The 22,141-nt window shown below is 47.5% G+C and overlaps 1 protein-coding gene across 4 annotated transcripts; it reads right to left on the minus strand.

The window, feature by feature from the left end:
• Nucleotides 1-2,437: 2,437 nt before the first annotated feature.
• LOC142823142 (uncharacterized) lies at nt 2,438-21,434 on the minus strand. 4 transcript variants are annotated; one of them, XM_075913627.1, is made up of 4 exons: nt 21,182-21,433; nt 15,607-15,807; nt 13,484-13,588; nt 2,438-10,890 (listed from the first exon to the last, which is right to left on the minus strand). In XM_075913627.1, the coding sequence occupies exons 2-4, from the start codon at nt 15,791-15,793 to the stop codon at nt 9,560-9,562; spliced, it is 1,623 nt and encodes a 540-aa protein (XP_075769742.1). In that variant the 5' UTR covers nt 15,794-15,807; nt 21,182-21,433; the 3' UTR covers nt 2,438-9,559. The 4 variants fall into 4 exon arrangements, with proteins under 4 accessions (XP_075769742.1, XP_075769740.1, XP_075769741.1 ...); XM_075913625.1 differs by having other exon boundaries at nt 2,438-10,893; nt 21,182-21,429; XM_075913626.1 differs by lacking the exon at nt 21,182-21,433 and adding an exon at nt 17,828-19,886 and having other exon boundaries at nt 2,438-10,893.
• Nucleotides 21,435-22,141: the final 707 nt, after the last annotated feature.

Here is a 22,141-nt window from a genome sequence, read left to right on the forward strand (position 1 = left end):
CAGAGAACAGTTTCAGGTGCCTCAGTGGCCATGTGCTGATTGGCCCAGAGAAGTAGGCAGAGACCCACATGTGCTCTACCTGAAGATGGGTGAGACCACTTCTATTTGTCACCTGAGTGCCCTCCCACCCTGGGTTTTCCATCCCCTGCTGCCCTCCCCCTCACCCACAGGCAGCCATGGCTGGCTGCCCTCCCCATCCCGCAGGCAGCCACCACTCACCAGGTGGTGACCAGCAGCATGAACACAGGCTGGAAGGTATCAGAGGAGCACTGGGTAGCTGCACAGTCAGTGGCCAGAGAGAAGCTGCAGCCTGCAGGTGAGCCTCCCTGCTCTTCTGCCCCTCACATAGCCCCCTCTGCGAGGATGGGGTGCCAGATCCAGTTTTGTAGATATTTGCAAATTCTGATCTGTTACGACATGTACTGTGCATGTACTGAAACCATGCAAAACAACCCATGACCTCTTAACATTAATTACCATAATGAATATGCAAATCTGCAAATAAAATGTTGCTGGTCTGCCAAAAGTTTTTTAATGGATTTGCCGGTCTGTGGTATAAAAAAGATTGGGAACCACCCCCTTAAATGACACTAGTGGGATTTGAACCCACAACCTTTAAATGACTGGCTTGGCTCACACTAACCACCACAGCTTAGAAGTCCAACACTTTCCATTGCACCATGGAGCCCCATATGCTGCATGCCCCACATCTCCTCTGTCTTCTTTGCAGCACAGCAATTGCTGGGGGAAAAGAAAAGGAAGAGCTGAGCCAAAATCAGCTGGGAATTGAACCAATGCTTGGAAGGCAGCCATGTTAACCACTAAATCACCAATGCTGCCCCTACAGGCCTTCCCCCACCTAGGAATACGGGTCACCTAGTACCTGTCTGTGCCTACAGTGCAGCCAAAGTGACTCTGGTGCCGTTCAGTGTCTCCTCTGCTGGAGTTTCACTTTCCCTAGGAGGCCAGACAGGCAGTGTCACCAGAGGGGCTCTGGCAGCTGCCCCAAGCACACACTGCACTTTGGCTGCCACCTGCTGTGGGACATGCCCAGGTGGGGTCTATGCCTGGGACTCCGCACCAGCCAAACCCTAAAGTAGGGGTCTGACAGCCAGTGCAGGGTGGGCAAACCCCTCCGTGCAGTGGTAGGGATAAGGGTGGCCTCATCTTGAGCTTCACACCGAAGAGAGGGGGAAAGCGAGGCCTTGGTGCCCACCAGAGCTGTTTCCTGGCTCTGTTCTACCGAAAAACCAGCCTTGAGACAGGCCTTTCCCTTTGCTCCCCAACCTGGGGGCCTCCAGCAGATCAGCACAAGGTCCCACAGTATCTGGTGAGAGCACGTCTCTCTTTGGGCCCCCATGGTAGAGGGGAAAGTGACTCTGGTAGGAGGGTTCAGGCATTGTCAGTGTGGCAAGAAGAAGGTCCAGCGGCAGGAGGAGGTGGGCAGGTCAAACCTGAAGAGAGGCTAGCCGGACCATCTCTCCTCTTTCCCTCTCTGGGGGCCTTGGCCGACTCATCCACTCTCTGTCATCCACTGCCAATTCTGGCACTCAGAGGCTAGAGCCGTCCACAGTGTGGGGTTCCAACACTGACTGTCTCGGCTAATAACCCTACATACATCTATCCTCCAGGAACGTAACTCATCCTTTTACGAACTCAGTTATAATTGTGCCCTTCACGACACAATTAATACTCCTCCTTCCCTCCCTCCCTTATTCCCATTCCTTCTGACGCGTTTTTTTCTCTCAACCAGGCTACCAGCCTGAGCCGTAAGACCCTGTATTGCAATGTAGCTATGAATTAAATCATAGACAGGGTCACAGGGAAAGCACAGATCACTATCCTGCCCTGCTGTCCTCGGCTTTTGTGCAGGCCACTTGGCTCCTTTCTCTTCTCCTGGTGCTATTGATGCAGAGGTGAAGCTGTCTCCCAGAATGACAGTAAGGTGCGGGAGAAAGGAGATAGATGTCTGGTAATTTTCAGACTAAAAGAACTAAAACTATTTTCACAATTCAGAACTAGGACAAACAACAATCAGTTAGAAATGCTTCTCACATAATTGGTTCTGGAAATCAACCCAAATATGGGTTTGTTTATGGTTATAATGAAGCTGCAGTACCAGTAGCTAATAATGAGACAAACTATACATGATGGGATGTCTCAAAATAAACAATTCACCTTGGCTTTGAAATACAGAAACATTTAAGTAATCAAAACTGACAGACAGAAACCATTAAACAATTCAAGAAGGCATATCCAAATGAGATACATGAGGTTTAAAAAATGGGAAATAGAGTGATTCAATGTATCATCTCCAAAAACCAAACTCTTAAGTAAACATTGAAATTCTGCAATACAAAGTTAGAACAAAGTTGGTTAACTATATTGAGTGGAGTAATGTTATAAAAGTAGGTATAGAATTAAAAAACCTATGAGCTACAACCACAATGACATCCATTTATTTTTCATAACATACAAACCATATCAATAGGTTGGTTGTGGTAACTCAAACTTAGCTAAGCATTGTTAACAGAATTCAACAGCTAAACTTAAAGAACTAGGTCTGGCCATCATTCATAAAAACTTAAAAACAACAAATAATTTAGTAGAACCTTAAAGACTAACAAAACATGCAGATGGTACCATGAGCTTTCGTGGGCACAGCCCACTTCTTCAGATGACTGGAGTATTAAAAGTCCAGATCCAAGAAAAAATAAGAGAAAGGGAGGGGGAGAAAGAAAAGGAATAGTGAATAGATTGTTCAAGTAGTTACAAGAAGCTGATATAAGAACAATTAGCACCTCCATTGGTTGCTTGGTTGGTTAATTCATTAGGATGTGGCGGGTAGTGTGCAAGCCAGCCGATGTCTCTGTTCATTCCATTCTGATAAGAATTAAACTTGTAAATGAAGTTAAGTTCCAACTCTTCCTTGTGTATTTGGCTTGTGGAATTGGCCTGAAACAATATGGTGACTTGGAGATCCAGTAATGAGTGCCTGGGCAGGACATGGCAGTGGGGCATTGCTGGCATCTGATAGTTACCCTGATGTCAGTCGTCTTGAATCATCCTAATTCTGCATGAAACTATACTGAAATTTGTCTCCCAGCTATGTAAGAAACCAATTACAGGGACACAGTAACACTACCTCCTTGAATGATGTGGAGCTGCAGTGACCTGGTGTGGTCAATGCAGGGCATGTGTAGATACTGTTTGATCTATGTCAATGCTAAGGGTTCTCTAGCAGCTATCCCATAATGCACAATACTAGCCTCTCTGGTCATCATTGTGAACTCCACTGCCTGGGGATAATGCAGACCAGAAGCCCTACACAACCATTTAACACGTGACATATTTTTGAAATATTTTTTTCAGATTTCCCAGCTTGGCAAGCACCCCTAACCATTGTCCTGGATCAGTGACCAGAGCCAAGCCAAAGCCTAGCACTGACAATCTGAGCACACTTCAGCACTTGTGTGTATCCATTGTGCTAAGGGGTCAGGGACTCACAATGGTTCTCAGGTGCCCCTGTGATTATAACACTCCCACTCCAAAGCCAGCTCTCCCTGTCAACTCTTGTCACTCACCATCTACACGAGGGGTCAGCAACCTTCCAGAAATGGCGTGACAAGTTTTAACTTATTCACTTCTATTTGTGGATCTGTGTGCCAGGGAAGGAGGTAACAGGGACGGGCTGAGTACAGTGACCATATTTTCTGAACCAGCTGCAGCTAGGGAGAATGGTTTAATTTAAATTATTAAGCAGATTAAGCATTTTAACTTTCTCATGTTTATTTAAAATGAAGTTTGATAAACTAAGTAAAATATTATGCCCAACACAAAAGGTTATTAGGTACGGAAACTGATTTGAAGGATAGGTTACAAACCACAGTTAATACTTCCACAATTTCACATTTGAATTCTTTCAGAACTCTTGGGTGAATGCCATCAGGTCCCAGTGACTTGTAGCTGTTAGGTTTATCAATTTGTTCCAAAACCTCCTCTAATGACACCTCAATCTCAGACCTCTCACCCCAAAAAATAGCTCAGGTTTGGGAATCTCCCTAACATCCTCAGCCGTGAAGACTGAAGCAAAGAATTAATTTAGTTTCTCTGCAATGACTTTATCAACCTTTAGCATCTCGAACCTTTAGCATCTCGAGATCCTTTAGCATCTCGATCATCCAGGGGCCCCACTGCTTGTTTAGCAGGCTTCCTACTTCTGATGTACTTAAAAAACATTTTGCTATTTCTTTTTGAGGGAAAAAGGGGAAGAAGAAGGCCAAAGAATAGTTGGAGAAGAGACCTGGATGTGAATGTGAGGAAAATGGGCAAAAGCTGAAGAGAATTAGAAAAGGTAGCACAAGACAGAGAGGCTTGGAAAGAAATTGTGGATGGCCTGTGCTCCCATAGGGGCTAAGGACAAAGAAGAAGAAGATTACTTTTTTAGTTTCTGGCTAGCTGTTCTTCAAACTGGTTTTTGGCTTTTTTATTATATTTTTACACTTCATTTGACAGAGTTTATACTCCTTTTTATTTTCCTCACTAGAATTTGCCCACTTTTTAAATGATGCATTTTGATCTTTTATTTGGTTGTAAAGCCACGATGGCACTTTTTTGGTTTTCTGTGTTTTTTAATTTGGGGAAGACATTTAAGTTGGGCCTCTATTATGGTGTCTTTGAAAAGTTTCCATGCAGTTTGCAGGGATTTTACTTTTGTCATTGTACCTTTTAATTTTTGTTTAACAAACCTCCTCATTTTTCTGTAGTTCCCCTTCCTGAAATTAAATGCCAGTGTTGGGCTGCTGAGGTATTTTTTCCACCAGAAGGATGTTAAATTTTATTACATTATGGTCAATATTTCCAAGTGATCCAGTTATATTTACCTCTTTGACCAGATTCTGCTCTCTACTTAAGACTAAATCAAGAAATGCCTCCACCCTCATGGGTTCCAGAACCAGCTGCTCCAAGAAGCAGTCATTTAAGTCATTTAAAATTGAGAAATTTTATCTCTACATCTCGTCCTGAGGTGTGTACCCAGTCTATATGGGGATAGTTGAAACCCCCCACTATTATTGAGGTTTTTTTGATAGCCTCTCTAATCTCTCTTAGCATTTCATAGTTACTATTCACTGTCCTGGTCAGGTGGTTGATAATATATCCCTACTGCAGGAGAGAGGGTGCAGAAGCAAGTGAGAATGTTGGAGCAAGCTGGGGGTTCAAGGCCTTGGTGGGGGGAGGGAATGAAGTGAGGGGGATTGGGGTGTGGGGGGTCTGGGTATGATGGGGGGGACACTTATTTGGCTTTGTGCCCCCTTGCAGCAACTGCTGTGGCCATGTGTTCCCAGAGGCTGGAGGCACCACTGCCATGGCCACATGGTCTCAGGCTGGCCCTAGAGGCCCTGCTGCTGCAGCCACACAATCCTGGGTTGGCCCCGGATGTGCCAGCCTTGAAGGCCTTGCTGCCACAACCAGCAACTCTGGGCTGGCCCCAGAGATGCCGCTGTCACAGCCACACAGTCCTGGGCCAGCCCCAGAGATCACACAGCCACAGCCACGCAACCCCAGGCTGGCCTCGAAACCTGGAGATGCTGCTGCCATGGCCATGCAGTCCCTGGCCAGACATGGGGGCCCCACTGCCGTGGCCATGCAGTCCCTGGTCACCGGAGGCACCGCTGCCACTTCCATGTGGCCTCGGGCTGGCCCTGGAGAGGAGCCTCAGCCCTAGCGCTGCCTCCTACCACTACAGCCTAATTTGCTGCCAGAGAAGAGGGAGAGATCCAGCAGCAACACAGGCTCGAGGGGGAGGAGGGCCGGGGCTGAGCTCCTGCAGTATGTGCCACTGAAAAATGGCTCGTGCCACTTTTGGCATGCGTGCCATAGGTTGCCAACCCCTCATCTATGCTGTTGCAGTTAAAAACCTCTAATGCCCATGTTCCTACTTCTGGACATGCACCTAACTGCCTCACTGTAGGCACCCAGGCCCTTGGATGTCCCTTAAGTACCAGTGCAATTCACAAGCCAAGGGAAGGTAGGCAGAGGCCCAATCTGACAGGCTTTACACCAGAGGCTGCTTCCAACTATACAAAATTGCACTGGGAGAGGGCAGAAGATGGTTCCCTCCCAGCTTTGAGCCCAGAGTGGGCAAGCAGAGGGGATGTCTATGCTACAGAGTTTTGGAAAAGCTGCCATTTTTCTGAAAAAACTTCACTTACGTCCACACTGCAATCATGTTCCTTCAAAAAAAATCAAAAGAACAGAGGGAATTTTCTGACATTGGTAAACCTCTTTCTATGAAGAAGAAGCCTTTTCCAAAAGAGCTCTGTGTGGATGAGGAAGAGGGAGTTCTTTTGAAAGAAGAGGAAAAAGCACAGGTGCCCTGATGGCCACTCCATCCATAGTAATCACAGCTTAAATGTGATTCAGTGTGGATGCTATCTTTAGAAAAAGCAGATCACTTTTTCAATGAGATTTGGCAGTGTAGAAGCTCTCTGTCAGAAAAAGTTTTTTCAGAAGATTTATTCTGGAAAAACTTCCAAAAGAAGCCTGCAGTCTAGACATAGCCATACAGTTTAAATCAGCAACGAGTCAGTTTTTGTTCAGTGGGGTCACATGCAAACCCTGTCACTCATTCCATTTTGTGTGTAGAAGAATTTTTTCCCAACCTGCATCAGTTGGAAAGCTGTACTACTTTTCCCATTTCTAGAACTTTTCTTTTGTACCATTTGCAATAAATATTTTTTATAGCATCACAGACTACTACAGCTGGAAGGGTCCTCAAGAGGTCCTCAAGTTCAGTCCCCTGCCCCTGGATCAAGCACCATAGATCATCCCTGACAGATGTTTGTCCAACCTGCTCTTAAAAAGCTTTAATGATGGAGATTCTACAACTTCCTTAGGCAATTTATTCCAATGTTTAACTGCCCTAACAGTTAGGAAGTTTTTCCTAACATCCAACCTAAACTTCCTTGCTGAAATTTAAACCTATTGCTTCTTGTCCTATCCTCAGAGGGTCAGGAGAATTAATTTTTCTCCCTCCTCCTTGTAACTCCTTTTAGGTACTTGAAAGCTGTATCCATAGTTGGATGGAAGTTTTTGGGTTTATCTGTTAACCTCTACCATCCCAACAGTCCAGTTCTAGGGAACAGAACTGAACTCCAATGGGGTCGTGTTTTGGGAAAGCAAGATCATATTCCAGCTGCCTTGAAGGACAGCAATTCCTAACCAAGGATTTCATAAACATTTGTGAACTGCAATTCCTCTGATGATCTTCATAGTAGCATTTAGATTTTATATTCAGAGAAAGATAGAGAGTCATGGGAACAAAGAGCTTGGACACAGGGATATCCATCAAACACCTGGGTTCCCTGACCACCATTCTGCCAGGTCATTTTCACTCTGTCATGACCTAACAACTCTTGGGATTTATACACTGTGCGATTACATCACTGAGGGCATGTCTACACTCGGAAATTATTTTGAAATAATTAAATTGGACTTAACTCCTGATTTAACAAAATTGAAATAGCGTGTCCCCACTAAGGGAAGCCTCAAAATTAGTCAGAGGCAAGCTCTGTTAATGTGGATGCGCTATCGTGACTTAGAGCCCCAGAAAGCACTGGGAAGTAATTAGTTCAAATGACTCTGAGGAGTAGTTATTTGAAAACAGCAGCATTGGAGTGTCCACGCTAAAGCTATTTCAAAATAACTATTTTGCAATTAGCACTCTTCCCCGAGGAACGCGGGAGTACAGATTTCAAAATAACCAGCCTGTTATTTCAAAACAACAGGCTTGGTATTGTGGATGCTCTGTTTATAAATTTGACGTAAGGGGGGCTATTTCAAAATAACATCCTAAGGTAAAGCAGATTGAGAACCCCTCATCAGATTGAGAGCTGAGTAGCTAAGACACTCCCCTAAGAAGTGGCAGATCCCTTTTCTAAATCCTTCGTTTGATTAGGCAAGGAGGGGACTTGAACTGGACTCTCATATCCTAGGGGATGGACTCTCACATCCTAGTCATGGGCCAAATGCTCATGAGGGAAATGTCCCCACTGCAGAGTCAGGCAGTCTCTCAAAACATCTACTGGGCTGGGCCTTATTGTCAGCAGATAATTTCACTTCTATGGTTCATGAATGGGGAGCACAGATATGTGCCTATTTCCATGTGATGGATGGGAATTTGGGGACCCCATTCTAAGACACCTATTCCTCCTTTAATTGTATAAAAGGCTTGGACTCATAACTCAGTCTTTACTGCTGTTTCTCTGATATTCTAGGTACCCAAGAGCATTTGCAACACTCAGTGTCATAAAGATAAGTCCTTTGGTGGATTCCAGCCTACAAATGCTGTCAGGGATGAATGAGAAGTCACAGCAGAAAAGAAAACAAGGGGCACAGGTGTGTAACGTCAAACGTAAATGAAATAACTGAACAGAAAATATTCAGATTTATCAACAAGTTATATTCAACTCCTGCCAATGTGGGACTCCTTATCAACCTTTTGCTGTCTATGGCTCTGTTCTTTGGAGGACATTTCATACTCTGTTTGAATAATGTTGCATGTCCTCATTACATGTCTGCGGAGCCATTCCCTACCCTCCGAGATGTGTAGGAATAAGGAAAAAAATTATTCTCTTGCCCCATCCCCAGCCAGTACACTTTTACTGTGTGTGCGCTGGGTGGATGCTCTTACATCTCATGAGGGATGAGCTGTGCTAGGAGGCTTTCCCACACTCAAAGCACCCTTGTAGTTTCTCTAAGGGTTATTAAGGGTTGAACTCTGACTGAACACTTCCCAAATTCAGGGCATTTAAAGAGTTCCTCCCGTTGCAGATTTTTGCAAGGGCAACAAATACTTCAGAGCTCTCCAAATCCCCACACAACACAAGGAGAGCAGTGTAAGCTAGCCAGTGTGGCATGCTGATGAGAGTGGTCTGTCCTAAGACCTCCAACAAAGGCTTTTCCTGACCTTGACAATTCATAGGATCTCTCAGCCTGTGGGCTCTTGGATATGACAGAATGTGTGAGCACTGCCCTGTAGCTGCAGGTTCTCTCTTCTTTTGGGGGTTCTTTGGTGTTCAATAAGGCTTGAGTCCAATGAAACCTTTTCCCACGGTCAGAGCAGTTGAAAGGTTTTTCACCTTGTGTGAACTGTATGATACCTGTTAAGATTTGAGAACTGAAGATGTTGCCACAGACAGAGCACTTGAAGACAGAGCACTCTTCTGTTTAGATTTTCCTGTGTCACACAAGGTATGACCTCTGACAAACTTTTCCTGCATCAAAGCAGTTACACAGTTTCTATGTTGTGTAGATTCTTCTGTGTCCAACAAAGTCTGAGCATTGACTCAACATTTTCCCGGTCAGAACAATTAGGCGGCTTTTCACCCATGCAGGTTCTCTGATGTTCAAAATCCTACCAGCTCTCATGGAATCTTTTCCCTCAGACCAGTTACAGGGTGGACTGTAGGATGCCTGTCAAGATTTGAGCATCAACTGAACCTTTTCCCATGGTCAGAGGAGTTGAACGGTTTCTTTGCTGTATGGATTCCTTAAATGTTTAATCAGATTTTTTGTTTTGGCTGAAGCTTTTCCCACATTCAGAACAATTAAAGGGCTTCTCTCCTGTGTGGATTCTACTATGTCTTACAAGGTCTGATCTCTGACTGAAGTTTTTCCCACAGTCAGAGCAATTGAAGGGTCTCTCTCCTGTGTGGGTTCTCCAATGTCTAACAAGGTCTGACCTGAGATTGAACCTTTTCCCACATTCAGAACAATTAAAGGGTCTCTCTCCTGTGTGGATTCTCCTATGTCTAACAAGGTCTGACCTCTGACTGAACCGTTTCCCACAGTCAGAGCAGCTGAAGGGTTTCTCTGCAGGGTGGATTCGCCTATGTCTAACAAGGTCTGATCTAAGATTGAACCTCTGCCCGCACTCAGAGCAGTTATAGGGTGTCTCTCCTGTGTGGACAGTACGATGAATTTTAAGACTTGAGCGCCGAATGAAGCTTTCCCCACAGTCAGAGCAGCTAAAGGGCTTCTCTCCTGTGTGGGTTCTCTGATGATCAAGAAGATTTGCCCGCCGATGGAAGCTTTTCCCACAGACAGAGCAGTTATAGGGCATCTCACTTGTATGTAGTACCTGATGTTGAATAAGATGTGAGCGCCTACTGAAGCTTTTCCCGCAAGCAGAGCAGTTAAAGGGCTTCTCTCCTGTGTGGATTCTGTGATGAATGTTAAGATTCGAGCGCCTATTGAAGCTCTTCCCACAGGCAGTGCACATAAAGGGTTTCTCTCCTGTGTGGATTCTGCGATGAATGTTAAGATTTGAGCGCTGACTGAAGCTTCTCCCACAGGCAGAGCAGTTGAAAGGTTTCTCTACTCTGTGGTTTCTCTGCCAATCAGGTGTTACTGAAAACCAATGTAAACTTTTCTGACAGTCAGGGCAGTCACAGATCTTCTCAGTTGGATGCATTCCCTGATGTGTAATAAGCATTGAGTTCTGACTGAAGTTATTCCTACAGTCAGACAAGTTGAAAGGGTTCTCGCCTGTGTGGATTTCCTGGTGTAAAATGAGGACCTGTCTACATTGGAAACTTTTCCCACAGTTGCTGCAACTGTAGGGTCCCTCTTGATGGGGGATTTTCTGTTGAATGGTTTCTGTGTTTCTTTTCACCCCACTGCTCCTGTGGCTAGATTTACTCTGTCCCTCCACGGCATGGTTTCCCTGCTGCCTTTCTGGGCTATGCTGATTGTTACAGGTCTCTCTCTGTTCAGGACTCTGAGAAACATGCCCTTCAGATCTTCCCAATAACACCCCACATGGAGCCACTTGCTCCAGTACTTCCTGATGAAGACTCTCCTCATTGTTCTCACTCACAGTCACATCACCTGCTGGGAAAGAGACAGAAACCAGACAAGAGTCATTCTCTGTACTGAGCTGAAAGGCGGCAAAAAAGGGGGAGAAAACACCCAAACATTTGCTGGGCACATTGAAATTGTTACAGCTCTTCCCCATCCTTCATGAAAATTGGCTTATGAACATGAATTTTCATAAAGCATCTGACACAGGCATAACAGGATATATAACATTTAAAAAGTTACAGTCTGCAGAATTTGTATTTTCTATTTTTTGTGCCTATATCATTCTTCTGCTGTGAAGTTAGAGAGATGAAATGTGTATCTGGTGCATCTAAATCTAAATGTGCTAATGAGTGCCATTAGTGATATGTTAAGAAATTAGTGACTCAGTACTCAAAAAACCCACCAATGATGGCTTTATTTTTCCTGTGAGCCCAAACTGTGGTTGATCCTAGAAAGTCACATGACCATGCCACCTGGTACTGGAATCCATCTTGAATCTAACACTTTTCCATGGGGATGGGGAGTGTGAACAAAGGGTTCCCCCCCGGGAGAAAGTCTATGTAAGGAAAGGAAAGCAATCAGGTCTTTGTCTTCAGCTGGCCTTTGAAAGTGCCTCTCCCCCCATAAGAGGATGTACATGAAAAAACCTGAAAACAAAGACCTATAAAAAGCTGTAGACCTAGGTCAGAAAAAAGATCAGCTCTGTCACTTGAAGTATTTTACTTGAGATAAGAATTGTTTAGGGTAAGAATGTCCATGTAACAAGTCTCTTAGTGGATTAGAATTAGCTGGTGTATATGTTTAAATTAAGTATCAGAGGGGTAGCCGTGTTAGTCTGAATCTGCAAAAGCAGCGAGGAGTCCTGTGGCACCTTATAGACTAACTGAAGTGTAGGAGCATAAGCTTTCGTGGGCAAAGACCCACTTCGTCAGATGCATGTAGTGGAAATTTCCAGAGGCAGGTATAAATATGCAGGCCAGAATCAGGCTGGAGATGACGAGGTGGATCCAATCAAGCAGGTGATTGGATCCACCTCGTCATCTCCAGCCTGATTCTGGCCTGCATATTTATACCTGCCTCTGGAAATTTCCACTACATGCATCAGACGAAGTGGGTCTTTGCCCACGAAAGCTTATGCTCCAACACTTCAGTTAGTCTATAAGGTGCCACAGGACTCCTTGCCGCTTATGTTTAAATTAGTAATTTACTTTGATCAGTTTTCACTTGCACTAATTTAAATCCTTTTTTTTACATTTAATTAAAATACTTTAGTTTATTATTATGCCCAGTGTAAATAACTGTTACCAGGTTGGGGGGTGGGGGAACCAACCACTGTGCATCTTTCTTTCATGGAAAAGAGGGTGAATTTATGAGCTTTCTCTGTGTAACACTTTTAAACAGGGTGAGAGATTCATTTGTGGGTTTGGTCACTTTGGGGGGTTGGTTGCCTGGGTGTTGAAGCCTTATAGCTGAGCCCTCCTGGAGCTGAACTGGTTAAATGTCTGTTGTTCAGCTGGGGGGCAGTAACCCCAATTCTGTGTCTTGGCTGGGGAAGATCAAAGCTTCTGGCCCAGCAGGACAGGGTGGTGGAGAGCCCTCAAAGGCAGGAAGGTGTGTGTTGGTGGCTTGATCAGTACACTGGGGAAAACCCCAAGTGGATTTCTGTGCTCTAACCCAACACAGAAATATCATGAGCTGATTTCACCCTTCACAACCCTTCCCCAGAGGAGAGACTCCATCCTTCTCTTCCAGGAAATATTGGCAAACCAGTGATGTGTGTGAACCCCTTCTGCTTATTGCTAAAAGCAGCCAGGCTAGCAGGCTGCAAATAGGGTTTGGGAGCAGCCACAGCATAAGGGGGGGGAGGGGGAAAAGTGGCAGGAGTTGGGCGCTACAGAAAGGCCCTCATGTCCTTCCTGAGTACAGCCGTGTTGCAATTGCTGAGAAGCTCGTCTATGTGCCTTCAGGGTGTATTTGGCAGGGCCCCAAGACAGGCAAACCCTGAAAAATCCCATCTGGCTGACTGATGGTTGGAAGGAAACCTCCTGCCTGAACGTTAGGTTTGCTCACTTAACAAAATTTCTTGGAATGACGTGTTATTGTAATACTAAGAAATAAATAGGGATGAAAAGTTAGGGGAAACTGGACTCTTTGGAAGGTCTTCAGGGACTTCCCTTCTGGATAGAACTTGTAGTTGCCACCAGCAGATGAAAGACTGGCCACTGGAAAACTGCCACTGTGTCACACAAGAGCCACATCCAACTTTGGGAATTATTGAGGTTTGGGGGTGTTTTACTAACCTGTTGCAGACGAGTGTAAGTGCTTTGAGATTAAGTAACATGATGGTTTAAGTGAAAGCTCTTGTGTGGTCATGTTTGTGCCACCCAGCTATGGGTCAGATGGCAACATCTGCCTGGATTTATTTCCTGACACCACTCACACAGAGTAAAGTTACTGAGATCTTTGGGCTGATGGAACCACAAATGACACTCCACACCCCCACCTCTGACGGAGTTGAAGACAGGCTGAAGGGTCAGTCAGATTGGAGGAAAATGCACAAGTGATATCTGCTGTGAGGACACAGAAATTGGTTTCTGAGTCAGTTTAGTTGATTGCTCACCTGTGTGGGTGTCGCTGATGATCTCCCCTTCCTCACAGCCCTGGAGATCTGGGATCCACAGCTCCTTCCCTCGCACCACCCAGGAGATCACATAAGCTTTGGAGACTGGAAATGTTGGTTGGGGAGCAATTAACCAAGTGCTGATCTTGTTCATTAAGGTCTGTGCCATTATGACTTTCAGAACCAAGATCTGAGTAACCCACCCAGAGAAGCTTCTTTCCCACCTTGCAGAGACTGGGCTCTGGATGGTACAAGACCCCAGGACACACTCACCTGCAGTAAAGGTGCATCCCCCCTGCCTAGGAAATGGCCCAGCTGATTCCCTGGGGGGAGCTAAGCGCTCTGCTACACTCTCTAGCATTCAGCTAAGTCTCCCTCATGGCCTGTTCCATCCCCCCCATCCCAGGGCAGGACAGGAACACACTGCTCAGAAGGGGAGCTCCAGTGAGGGCTGGCAGGTCTGACACCGAGGGCCATAGGCAGGGCTCAGACTGCAGCTGACACATGGCAGGTCACTAGGACTTGGAGAGAAAGGACCCAGCAGAACTCTAGCTCCCCAAGGGCTCTCTGCCCAAAGCTCCTGGCTGGGATGCTCTACTTGAGCCAGGAGGCAAAGGAAGTTCTTTGAGCAGCTAAGGGAAACCTTGGTGGCTATTTCAGACCCTAACTATGCTCTAGACTCCAACCAGCCCCTTTCAGCTGCCTCGAGATTCTGTCCCTTTTCTATATGATTTGCTGATGCATATCCTATTTCCCTGGCACAAACAAAACCTGACCTTGCTTTAAGTTAGGATAAGAGGGACCTGCATACCAAATTTGGTGGCCCTAGCTCTTACCATTTAAAAAAAGTTCTTGAACAGACAGACTCTCTCAAATATACAGCAAATGAAAGATCTCTATGCATCATCTATTATAACCATATCAAGCCTGGGTCTCATCATTCACTTTATTGTATTAAGCTTGTTTATGTTCTTTAGTCAGAGACAGCCCTCCAACAATATCTAGGCCATCCCTACAGGGCGAGCCGTTACCTTTTACATGGTTGGGTCAGCTATGTTCAATTCATGGTTATAGACAAGCAAATACTGAAGAACCTTGGGTCCAAATTAAGAAAGTTAAGTATTGGGTAACTGAGTAAGCGAATACTTGATGCACTTTACATCGATTATTTGATTATTAGATAGTGTGCTTCCGCCTTTGAAGTGTAGCAACTAGGGGTGTTGCTACACTTCAAAGGGGAAAGTACCACATGGAGCCTGGGGTCAGCTGGGGAGTCCCAGGCACCGCATGGCATTGATGCTTTGAAATGCTGTGAGGAGCCTGATGCCCGATTCCCTGCAGCATTTCTAAGCAGCAGCGCAGCACAGAGGCCGAGGTCTGTTGCTTATTGGATAGTCGACTAGTCCTTCACATGCCTAGTCCAAATTTTTGCACTAACATAAGTGAGTTGCCCAAGGTGTCACAGGAAAACTGTGTCAGTGCAGGAAACTGAATGCAGGTCTCCCAAATGCACTGCTTAAAATGCAAGAAGAGCTCTTCTCCATTTATCTACTACAGAGCTACCTCCCTCCTCTCCCCCCAGAATTCTTGCAGAGCAAGAAATGACTCCTCCACACTCCCTCAGCCCACCGCCTCTCACTGGCAGGAACTAGCATGTCACAGATCAGCCACAGGTAGGAAAGGACTCAGGGAACCGCACCCTCCTTCCAGGGGCTCAGCACATTGGCACAAGAGGTACTCTGCAGGCACTAACTGTAGCCACACCCAGGCCCACAACTCTGGTACTTGCCATTCCTGCTGGGTCCTTCCACTAACACCTCCCTTCAAGGCAGAACATGGGCAAGATGGTGGTGAGGCACAATGAGACCTTGGCTGTGGGAAGGACAGCACCATTGTTATGTCCCTGAACCTGCTTCCCCAGGGAGGGGGCATGGAGGGGACAGTGTCTCAAACATGAGTCAGGATTGTGGAGGGGACAGTGTCTCACACATGAGTCAGGATTATGGGGGCTGATACTCCTGACATTGGAGTGTAGGGGTAAATGAGTGACCCTGAACCAAATCCAACCCAGCTGCTCCAGAGCCCACCCAGCTTCTGACATCCGAGGGGACAGGAATACTTACCCAGCCAGTTCACAGCCTCATAATTCTCCTGCATCACATCCCAGTAGAGGGCTCTCTGACCTGGGTCCAGCAGAGCCCATTCCTCCTCAGAGAAATACACAGCTACCTCCTCGAAGGACACCGGCTCCACCACAGCCATTTCCTGTCCCTGCCTCTGTAGGCCCTGGGGTGAGCTGGAGCAAGACATGGGTGTTCTGCAGCCTGTCAAGAGGAGAAGGGCATTTGAAGATATTTCACAAGAGGCTTTAATACTTTGGACACCTCCATTCTCTCCAGACTCTTTCACATGCTAGAACAGGGGGTTGGGCAAGTCTACACTCCCCCATCTTGTGCAAAAAATATGCAAATGAGGTGAAGTGTGGAATATCACCGTGCCTCATTTGCATGATTAAAGAGGCTCCGTTTGCGCAAAAAACCCCTTTTGCACAAGAGTCGTTCTTCCTCTTTTTTTCCCAGGAAGAACGGCACTAGCACAAGAGGGTTTTTTTGCGGAAACACGGAGCCTCAATAATTATGCAAATAAGGTACGATGATATCCCACACTTCACCTCATTTGCATATTTTTTTGCACAACGGGGGCAATGTAGACATAACCACACTGTCCTTCATAGAATCAGAGCTGGACGAGACCTGAGGAGGTCATCAAGTCCAGCCCCCTGCCCAAGGCAGGACCAATCCCAATTAAATCAACCCAGCCAGGGCTTTGTCAAGCTGAGACTTAAAACGTTTAGGGATGGAGATTCCACCACCTCCCTAGGGAATCCATTCCAGTATTTCACCACACTCCTACTGAAATAGTTTTTCCTAATATCCAACCTAGATCTCTCCCACTGTAACTTGAGACCATTGCTCCTTGCTCTGCCATCCGTCACTACTGTGAACAGCCTTTCTCCATCCTCTTTGGAACCTCCCTTCAGGCAGTTGAAGGCTGCTATCAAATCCCCCCTCTCTCTTCTCTTCTGCAGACTAAACAAACCCAAATCCCTCAGTCTCTGCTTATAGGTCACGTGCTGCAGCCCCCTAATCATTTTGGTTGCTTCTGATGGACCCTCTCCAATGAGTCCACATCCTTTCTATACTGGGGAGCCCAGAACTGCACACAATAATCCAGCGCTGTGTCTAGACTGGCAAGTTTTTCCACAGAATCATCTGCTTTTGCAGAAAAACTTGCCAGCTGTCTACACTGGCCACTTGAATTTCCGCAAAAGCACTGACAATCTCATGTAAGATTGTCAGTGCTTTTGCGGAAATACTATGCTGCTCCCATTCGGGCAAAAGTCTTCTTCCGAAAAACTTTTGCGCAAAAGGGCCAGTGTAGACAGCAGAGATTTGTTTTCCGCAAAAAAGCCCCGATCGCGAAAATGGCGATTGGGGCTTTTTTGCGGAAAAGCGCGTCTAGATTGGCCAAGGACACTTTTCCGCAAAAAGTGGTTTTGCGGAAAAGCGTAGTGCCAATCTAGACACGCTTTTCTGAAAATGCTTTTAACAGAAAACTTTTCCATTAAAAGCATTTCTGAAAAATCATGCCAGTGTAGACGTAGCCCAGATGTGGCCTCAACAGAGCCAAATAAAGGGGAATAAACATTTCTCTAGATCTACTGGTAATGCTCCTCCTAATGCAACCTAATATGCCATTAGCCCACTTGGCTACAAGGGCACATGGTAGACTCATATCCATCTTATCATCCACTGTAATCCCTCAGGTCCTTTTCTACAGAACTGCTACTTAGCCAGTTAGTCCCCAACCTGTAACAATGCTTGGGATTCTTCCGTCCCAAGTGCAGGACACTGCACTTGCCCCTGTTGATCTCATCAGATTTCTTTTGGCCCAATCCTCTAATCTGTCTGGTCACTTTGGAACCTATCCCTGTCCTCCAGCATATCTACCTCTCCCCTACCTTAGTGTCATCTGCAAACTTGCTGAGGGTGCAATCCATCCCCTCATCCAGGTCATTAATAAAGATGTTGAAAAAACTGGTCCTAGAAACGATCCTTGCAGCGCTCCGCTAGAAACCGACCGCCAATATGACATCAAGCCATTAATCACTATCTGTTGGACCCGACATTCTAGCCAGCTTTCTATCCACCTTACAGTCCATTTATCCAATCCATACTCCCTTAACTTGCTGGCAAGAATATCGTGGGAGACCGTATCAAAAACTTTGCTAAAGTCAAGATATATCACATCCACTGACTTTCCCATATTCACAGAGCCAGTTACCTTATCATAAAAGCGAATCAGAGTGGTCAGGCATGACTTGCCCTTCGTGAATCCATGCTATTCCTGATCACTTCCCCTTTCCAAGTGCTTCAAAATGGATTCCTTGAGAATCCCCTCCATGATTTTTCTGGGGACTGAAGTAAGGCTGACTGGTCTGTAGTTCCCTAGATTGTCCTCCTTCTCTTTTTTAAAAATGGGCATTATATTAGCCTTTTTCCAATCATCTGGGATCTCTCCCAATCCTGCAAAGTGGGTTATTTTTGGTTTTTGACTTGTCTATGCATTTCATAATTTTCATTTCTATCCTATGCTTAAATGTAATTGTTTGAGTAGTGATGTCAAAGAACCTGTCATGTCTGGAGTAATTATCCCCATAATTGTGCTCCTGGAAATAGCTGGCATGTCCCTGCAGTCCCTGAGAAAGTCATAGCACGGGGTCTCCACATGCTGTCTTCGCCTGTGGACACCACTGCTGCAACTACCATTGATCAATAATGGAGAACCGTGGCCAGTACAAGCTGTGGGATCACTGCCTGTAGATGAGGGGCAGCATATGAAGCCATTGCTATACCTGCCAGCTGCTTTCAGAAGTGGAGGACCTGGGCAGCAGTAAGTCCACCTTAGTTCCCTTGCTCCATCCCTGGGATAGCTGACCAGCCCACTCCCAGGATGGGCGGAAGGGGGTGGGATCGAGCCCACCACCCTGTGTTCCAGAGGCTAATCATAGAGCTGTAAGAGACCTCAGGAGGTCATCAAGTCCAGGCCACTGCCCAAAGCAGGACCAATCCCAACTAAATCATCCCAGCCAGGGCTTTGTCAAGCTGAGACTTAAAAATCTCTAGGGCTGGAGATTCCACCACCTCCCTAGGGAACCCATCCCAGTGCTTCACCACCCTCCTAGTGAAATAGCTTTTCCTAATATCCAACCTAGACCTCCCCTACTGTAACTTGAGACTATTGCTCCTTGTTCTGCTATCCGTCACTACTGTGAACAGCCTTTCTCCATCCTCTTTGGAACCTCCCTCAGGAAGTTGAAGGCTGCTATCAAATGCCCCCTCACTATTCTCTTCTGGAGACTAAACAAACCCAACTCCCTCAGCCTCTCCTCATAGGTCATGTGCTCCAGCCCCCTAATCATTTTGGTTGCCCTCTGTTGGACCCTCTCCAATGCGTCCACATCCTTTCTATAGTGGAGAGGAGGGAGGCAGAATTGGATGCACTTCTCCAGATGTGGCCTCACCAGAGCTGAATAAAGGGGAATAATCGCTCCTCTTGAGCCACTGGCAATGCTCCTCCTAATGCAGTGGTATCCAACCTTTTAAAGTATGAGATCACTTCTTTAATTTAAATGCAATCCAAGATCTACCTCAAACCCAACTACCTTTGCCCCACCGCCTTCTTGTCCCTTCTCCAAGGGTCCACTCCTGCTCACTCCGCCCTTTCTTCCTCTCCCAACCTTCCTCCCTTCCCTCAGGCAGGGGCAGAGGATTGGGGGCACAGGCTCTGGTCTTGGGCTAAGGGATTTGGAGTGTGAGAAGGGCTCTGAGCTGAGCCCAGGGCAGGGGTTGGGGTACAGAAGGGGGTTCAGGGTACAGTCTCTGTAAGGGAGTTTGGGTCTAGGCTCGAGGCTAGGGCAGGAGCTTGGGGAGAAGGATGGAGAACATGACTGGGACAGGGATTCAGGATGCAGGTTCCAGCTGGATACTGCTTACAAGAGGTGGCTCCTGGTTGGTGGTGCAGTGGAGCTAAGACAGGCTCACACTTACCCTGGCCCTGCACCACTCCCAAAAGCAGGCAGCAAACTACTTCCATCCCAAACCCTGTTGTGCCCCTCCCCCCCATCCCATTCTGTGAGAAAGAATACAGGATGGGGGAGGGAAACAGCTCCAAGGCAAAAGGTGGTGTGAGGGGCAGCTGAAGGGCTGGCACTTGACAGCCTCTGGGCCAAACCAGTCAGGATCACCTGTCAGAGGCTCCAAGATCTACTGACCACTGTCCTAATGTAACCTAATATGCCATTTGCTTTCTTGGCTACAAGGCACACTGTTGACTCACAATGCAGGACAATGTAGCACTTTAAAGACTAACAAGATGGTTTATTAGATGATGAGCTTTCGTGGGCCAGACCCACTTCCTCAGATCAAATAGTGGAAGAAAGTAGTCACAATCATATATACCATATATGTGGTTGTGACTACTTTCTTCCACTATTTGATCTGAGGAAGTGGGTCTGGCCCACGAAAGCTCATCATCTAATAAACCATCTTGTTAGTCTTTAAAGTGCTACATTGTCCTGCATTTTGCTTCAACTACCCCAGACTAACACGGCTACATTTCTATCTCTGTTGACTCACATCCATCTTCTCATCCACTGTAATCCCTAGCTCCTTTTCTGCGTTCACTCTCCAGCCTATAACAATGCTTGGGATTCTTCCATCCCAAGTACAGGACTCTACACTTGCACTTGTTGAACCCCATCAGATTTCTTTTGGCCCAATCCTCTAATCTGTCTAGGTCACTCTGGACCGTATCCTTGCCCTTCAGTGTATCTACCTCTCCCCCTAATGCCCTATCACTGAGTATCCCACTACACCTCCCTACCTTCAACAGGTCCCTTATGTTGTTTTCCTAACACAGGAGCCAGCTCCATCCCTAGGGCAACTTGCACTCCCCAAGCAAATGCCATATCCCCTTGTCCACTCCAGAACCCACCGCTAGTTTCCCCACCTTCATGGTGTCCCCTCTCACACTCTGAACCCCTTGGCCAAAAACCAGAGCCTGCACCCCAACTACCTACCCCAGCCTGGTGAAAGTGAATGAGATTTGGGGAGGAATTGGGATGGAGTGAGCAGGGTGAGGCCTCAGAGAAGGGGCAGAGCAGGGGTCGGGGCAGGGCCTCACAAGGGGCCAAAGGTATTTGGGTTTGAGGTAGATCTTACATTGCACTTCAAATGAAAGCGTGATCTTCCGGTTAAAAAGGTTGGAGACCCCCGTGTTGCTGCACCCCACAACCTGCTGGCTACATACTTTGTGGGGCTTTCTCGGAAACCAACTACAGAGTAAATATTGTTACATCCACAATCACAGCCAGCCCCACCTGCCCCCCCCCCCCCGGCTAACAGCAGCCCCCGGCCCTGCCCCTCCTCCCTCCGGGGGGGGGCTGCCCCTGCCCGGCTCCCTCGCCCCCTGGAGCCCAACCCCTTCTTCGGCCCTGCAGCACCCCCCACCTGAGCACCCCCCAGCAGTGACTTATCTGTCCCGCCCCCTTTAGCGCCCCCCATCTGAAACGTCACCTGCCCCGCCCCCGCCGAGCCGCCCCGCCCCGCCCCCTGGCACCTCCCCGCCTCGCCTCACCTCGCCTCCTCCGATTCCTCCTCCCACCCCCACGGCGCTGCCCGGAAGCGGAAGCAGCGAGTAGTGTCTCTGGCCGCGCGGAGTCAGACGCCTCTGCAGGCTCCACCCAGGGGCTACCCGGGAGCCAATCGCAGCAGGGGCAGGGATTGACTGGCGAGGGATGCACTGAAAACCCGGCCGGGGTGTACGGAATGGGGGGGGGGATTAGACTGCGCGTGCGCAGCGGGTCAGGGACTCCGGTCCTGGATCAGTGCCAGGGCTTAGCTCAAACCCGGAGCTTGCCTGGCCACGCTCCCGCCGGCGGGCTCTGCGCAAACTAAGCTCGCAGGGCGGGGCCCTTCCCGCTGCGCCCTGGAGACTCTTCCCGCGCAGGGACATTTCCCCCCCCCCCATCTACTCCCCCTACCCCGTTCCCGGCAGCCTGTGCGCGGGGCAGAGCAAAGCGGCTGCAGCCCCAGGATCTGCAGGGGGCGGGGCTGTGGGCGCCGAGGGGGGGGGGGAGAACGTAGCCTGGGAACCGGGGGAGGGGGCTGGTGGGAGAGACACTGGCAGCTCCCCCAGGCTGTGGGGCAGGAGGGGCTGCCCCACCTAGCCCCTAAGGGAGGAATTTGCTTTCCTAGAAGGGGTGGGGCAGGGACGGGATTTCCTTCTCACCCAGTGGTCTCCAGCCTCTGTACACCTAAGATCACTTTTAAATGTCAGGAGGAGCCAGGATCTACCCCACCCCTTCCTTGAAGCTCCGCCCTCTCCATTCACCCCCTCTCCACCATTTACTGTCCCCAGTCCTTACTCTCACTGGCTGTGTCTAGACTGGCAAGATTTTCCGCAAAATCAGCTGCTTTTCCGGAAAAACTTGCCAGCTGTCTACACTGGTTGCTTGGATTTCCGCAAAAGCACTGACTTCCTACTGTCTGAAATCAGTGCTTCTTGCGGAAATACTATGCTGCTCCCGTGCAGGCA

The sequence above is a fragment of the Pelodiscus sinensis genome, chromosome 32 (genome assembly GCF_049634645.1).
Source record: "Pelodiscus sinensis isolate JC-2024 chromosome 32, ASM4963464v1, whole genome shotgun sequence".
NCBI classification, from domain to species: Eukaryota; Metazoa; Chordata; order Testudines; family Trionychidae; genus Pelodiscus; species Pelodiscus sinensis.

Bases quoted from the DNA above. Each gene is read 5' to 3' on its own strand.
- LOC142823142 (XM_075913625.1), bottom strand. From the start codon at position 15,793: ATGTCTTGCTCCAGCTCACCCCAGGGCCTACAGAGGCAGGGACAGGAA. The intron at 13,589-15,606 runs GTAAGTATTCCT...CAACATTTCCAG, and splicing joins TGAGGCTGTGAACTGGCTGG to TCTCCAAAGCTTATGTGATC. The intron at 10,894-13,483 runs GTGAGCAATCAA...TCTCTTTCCCAG, and splicing joins CATCAGCGACACCCACACAG to CAGGTGATGTGACTGTGAGT.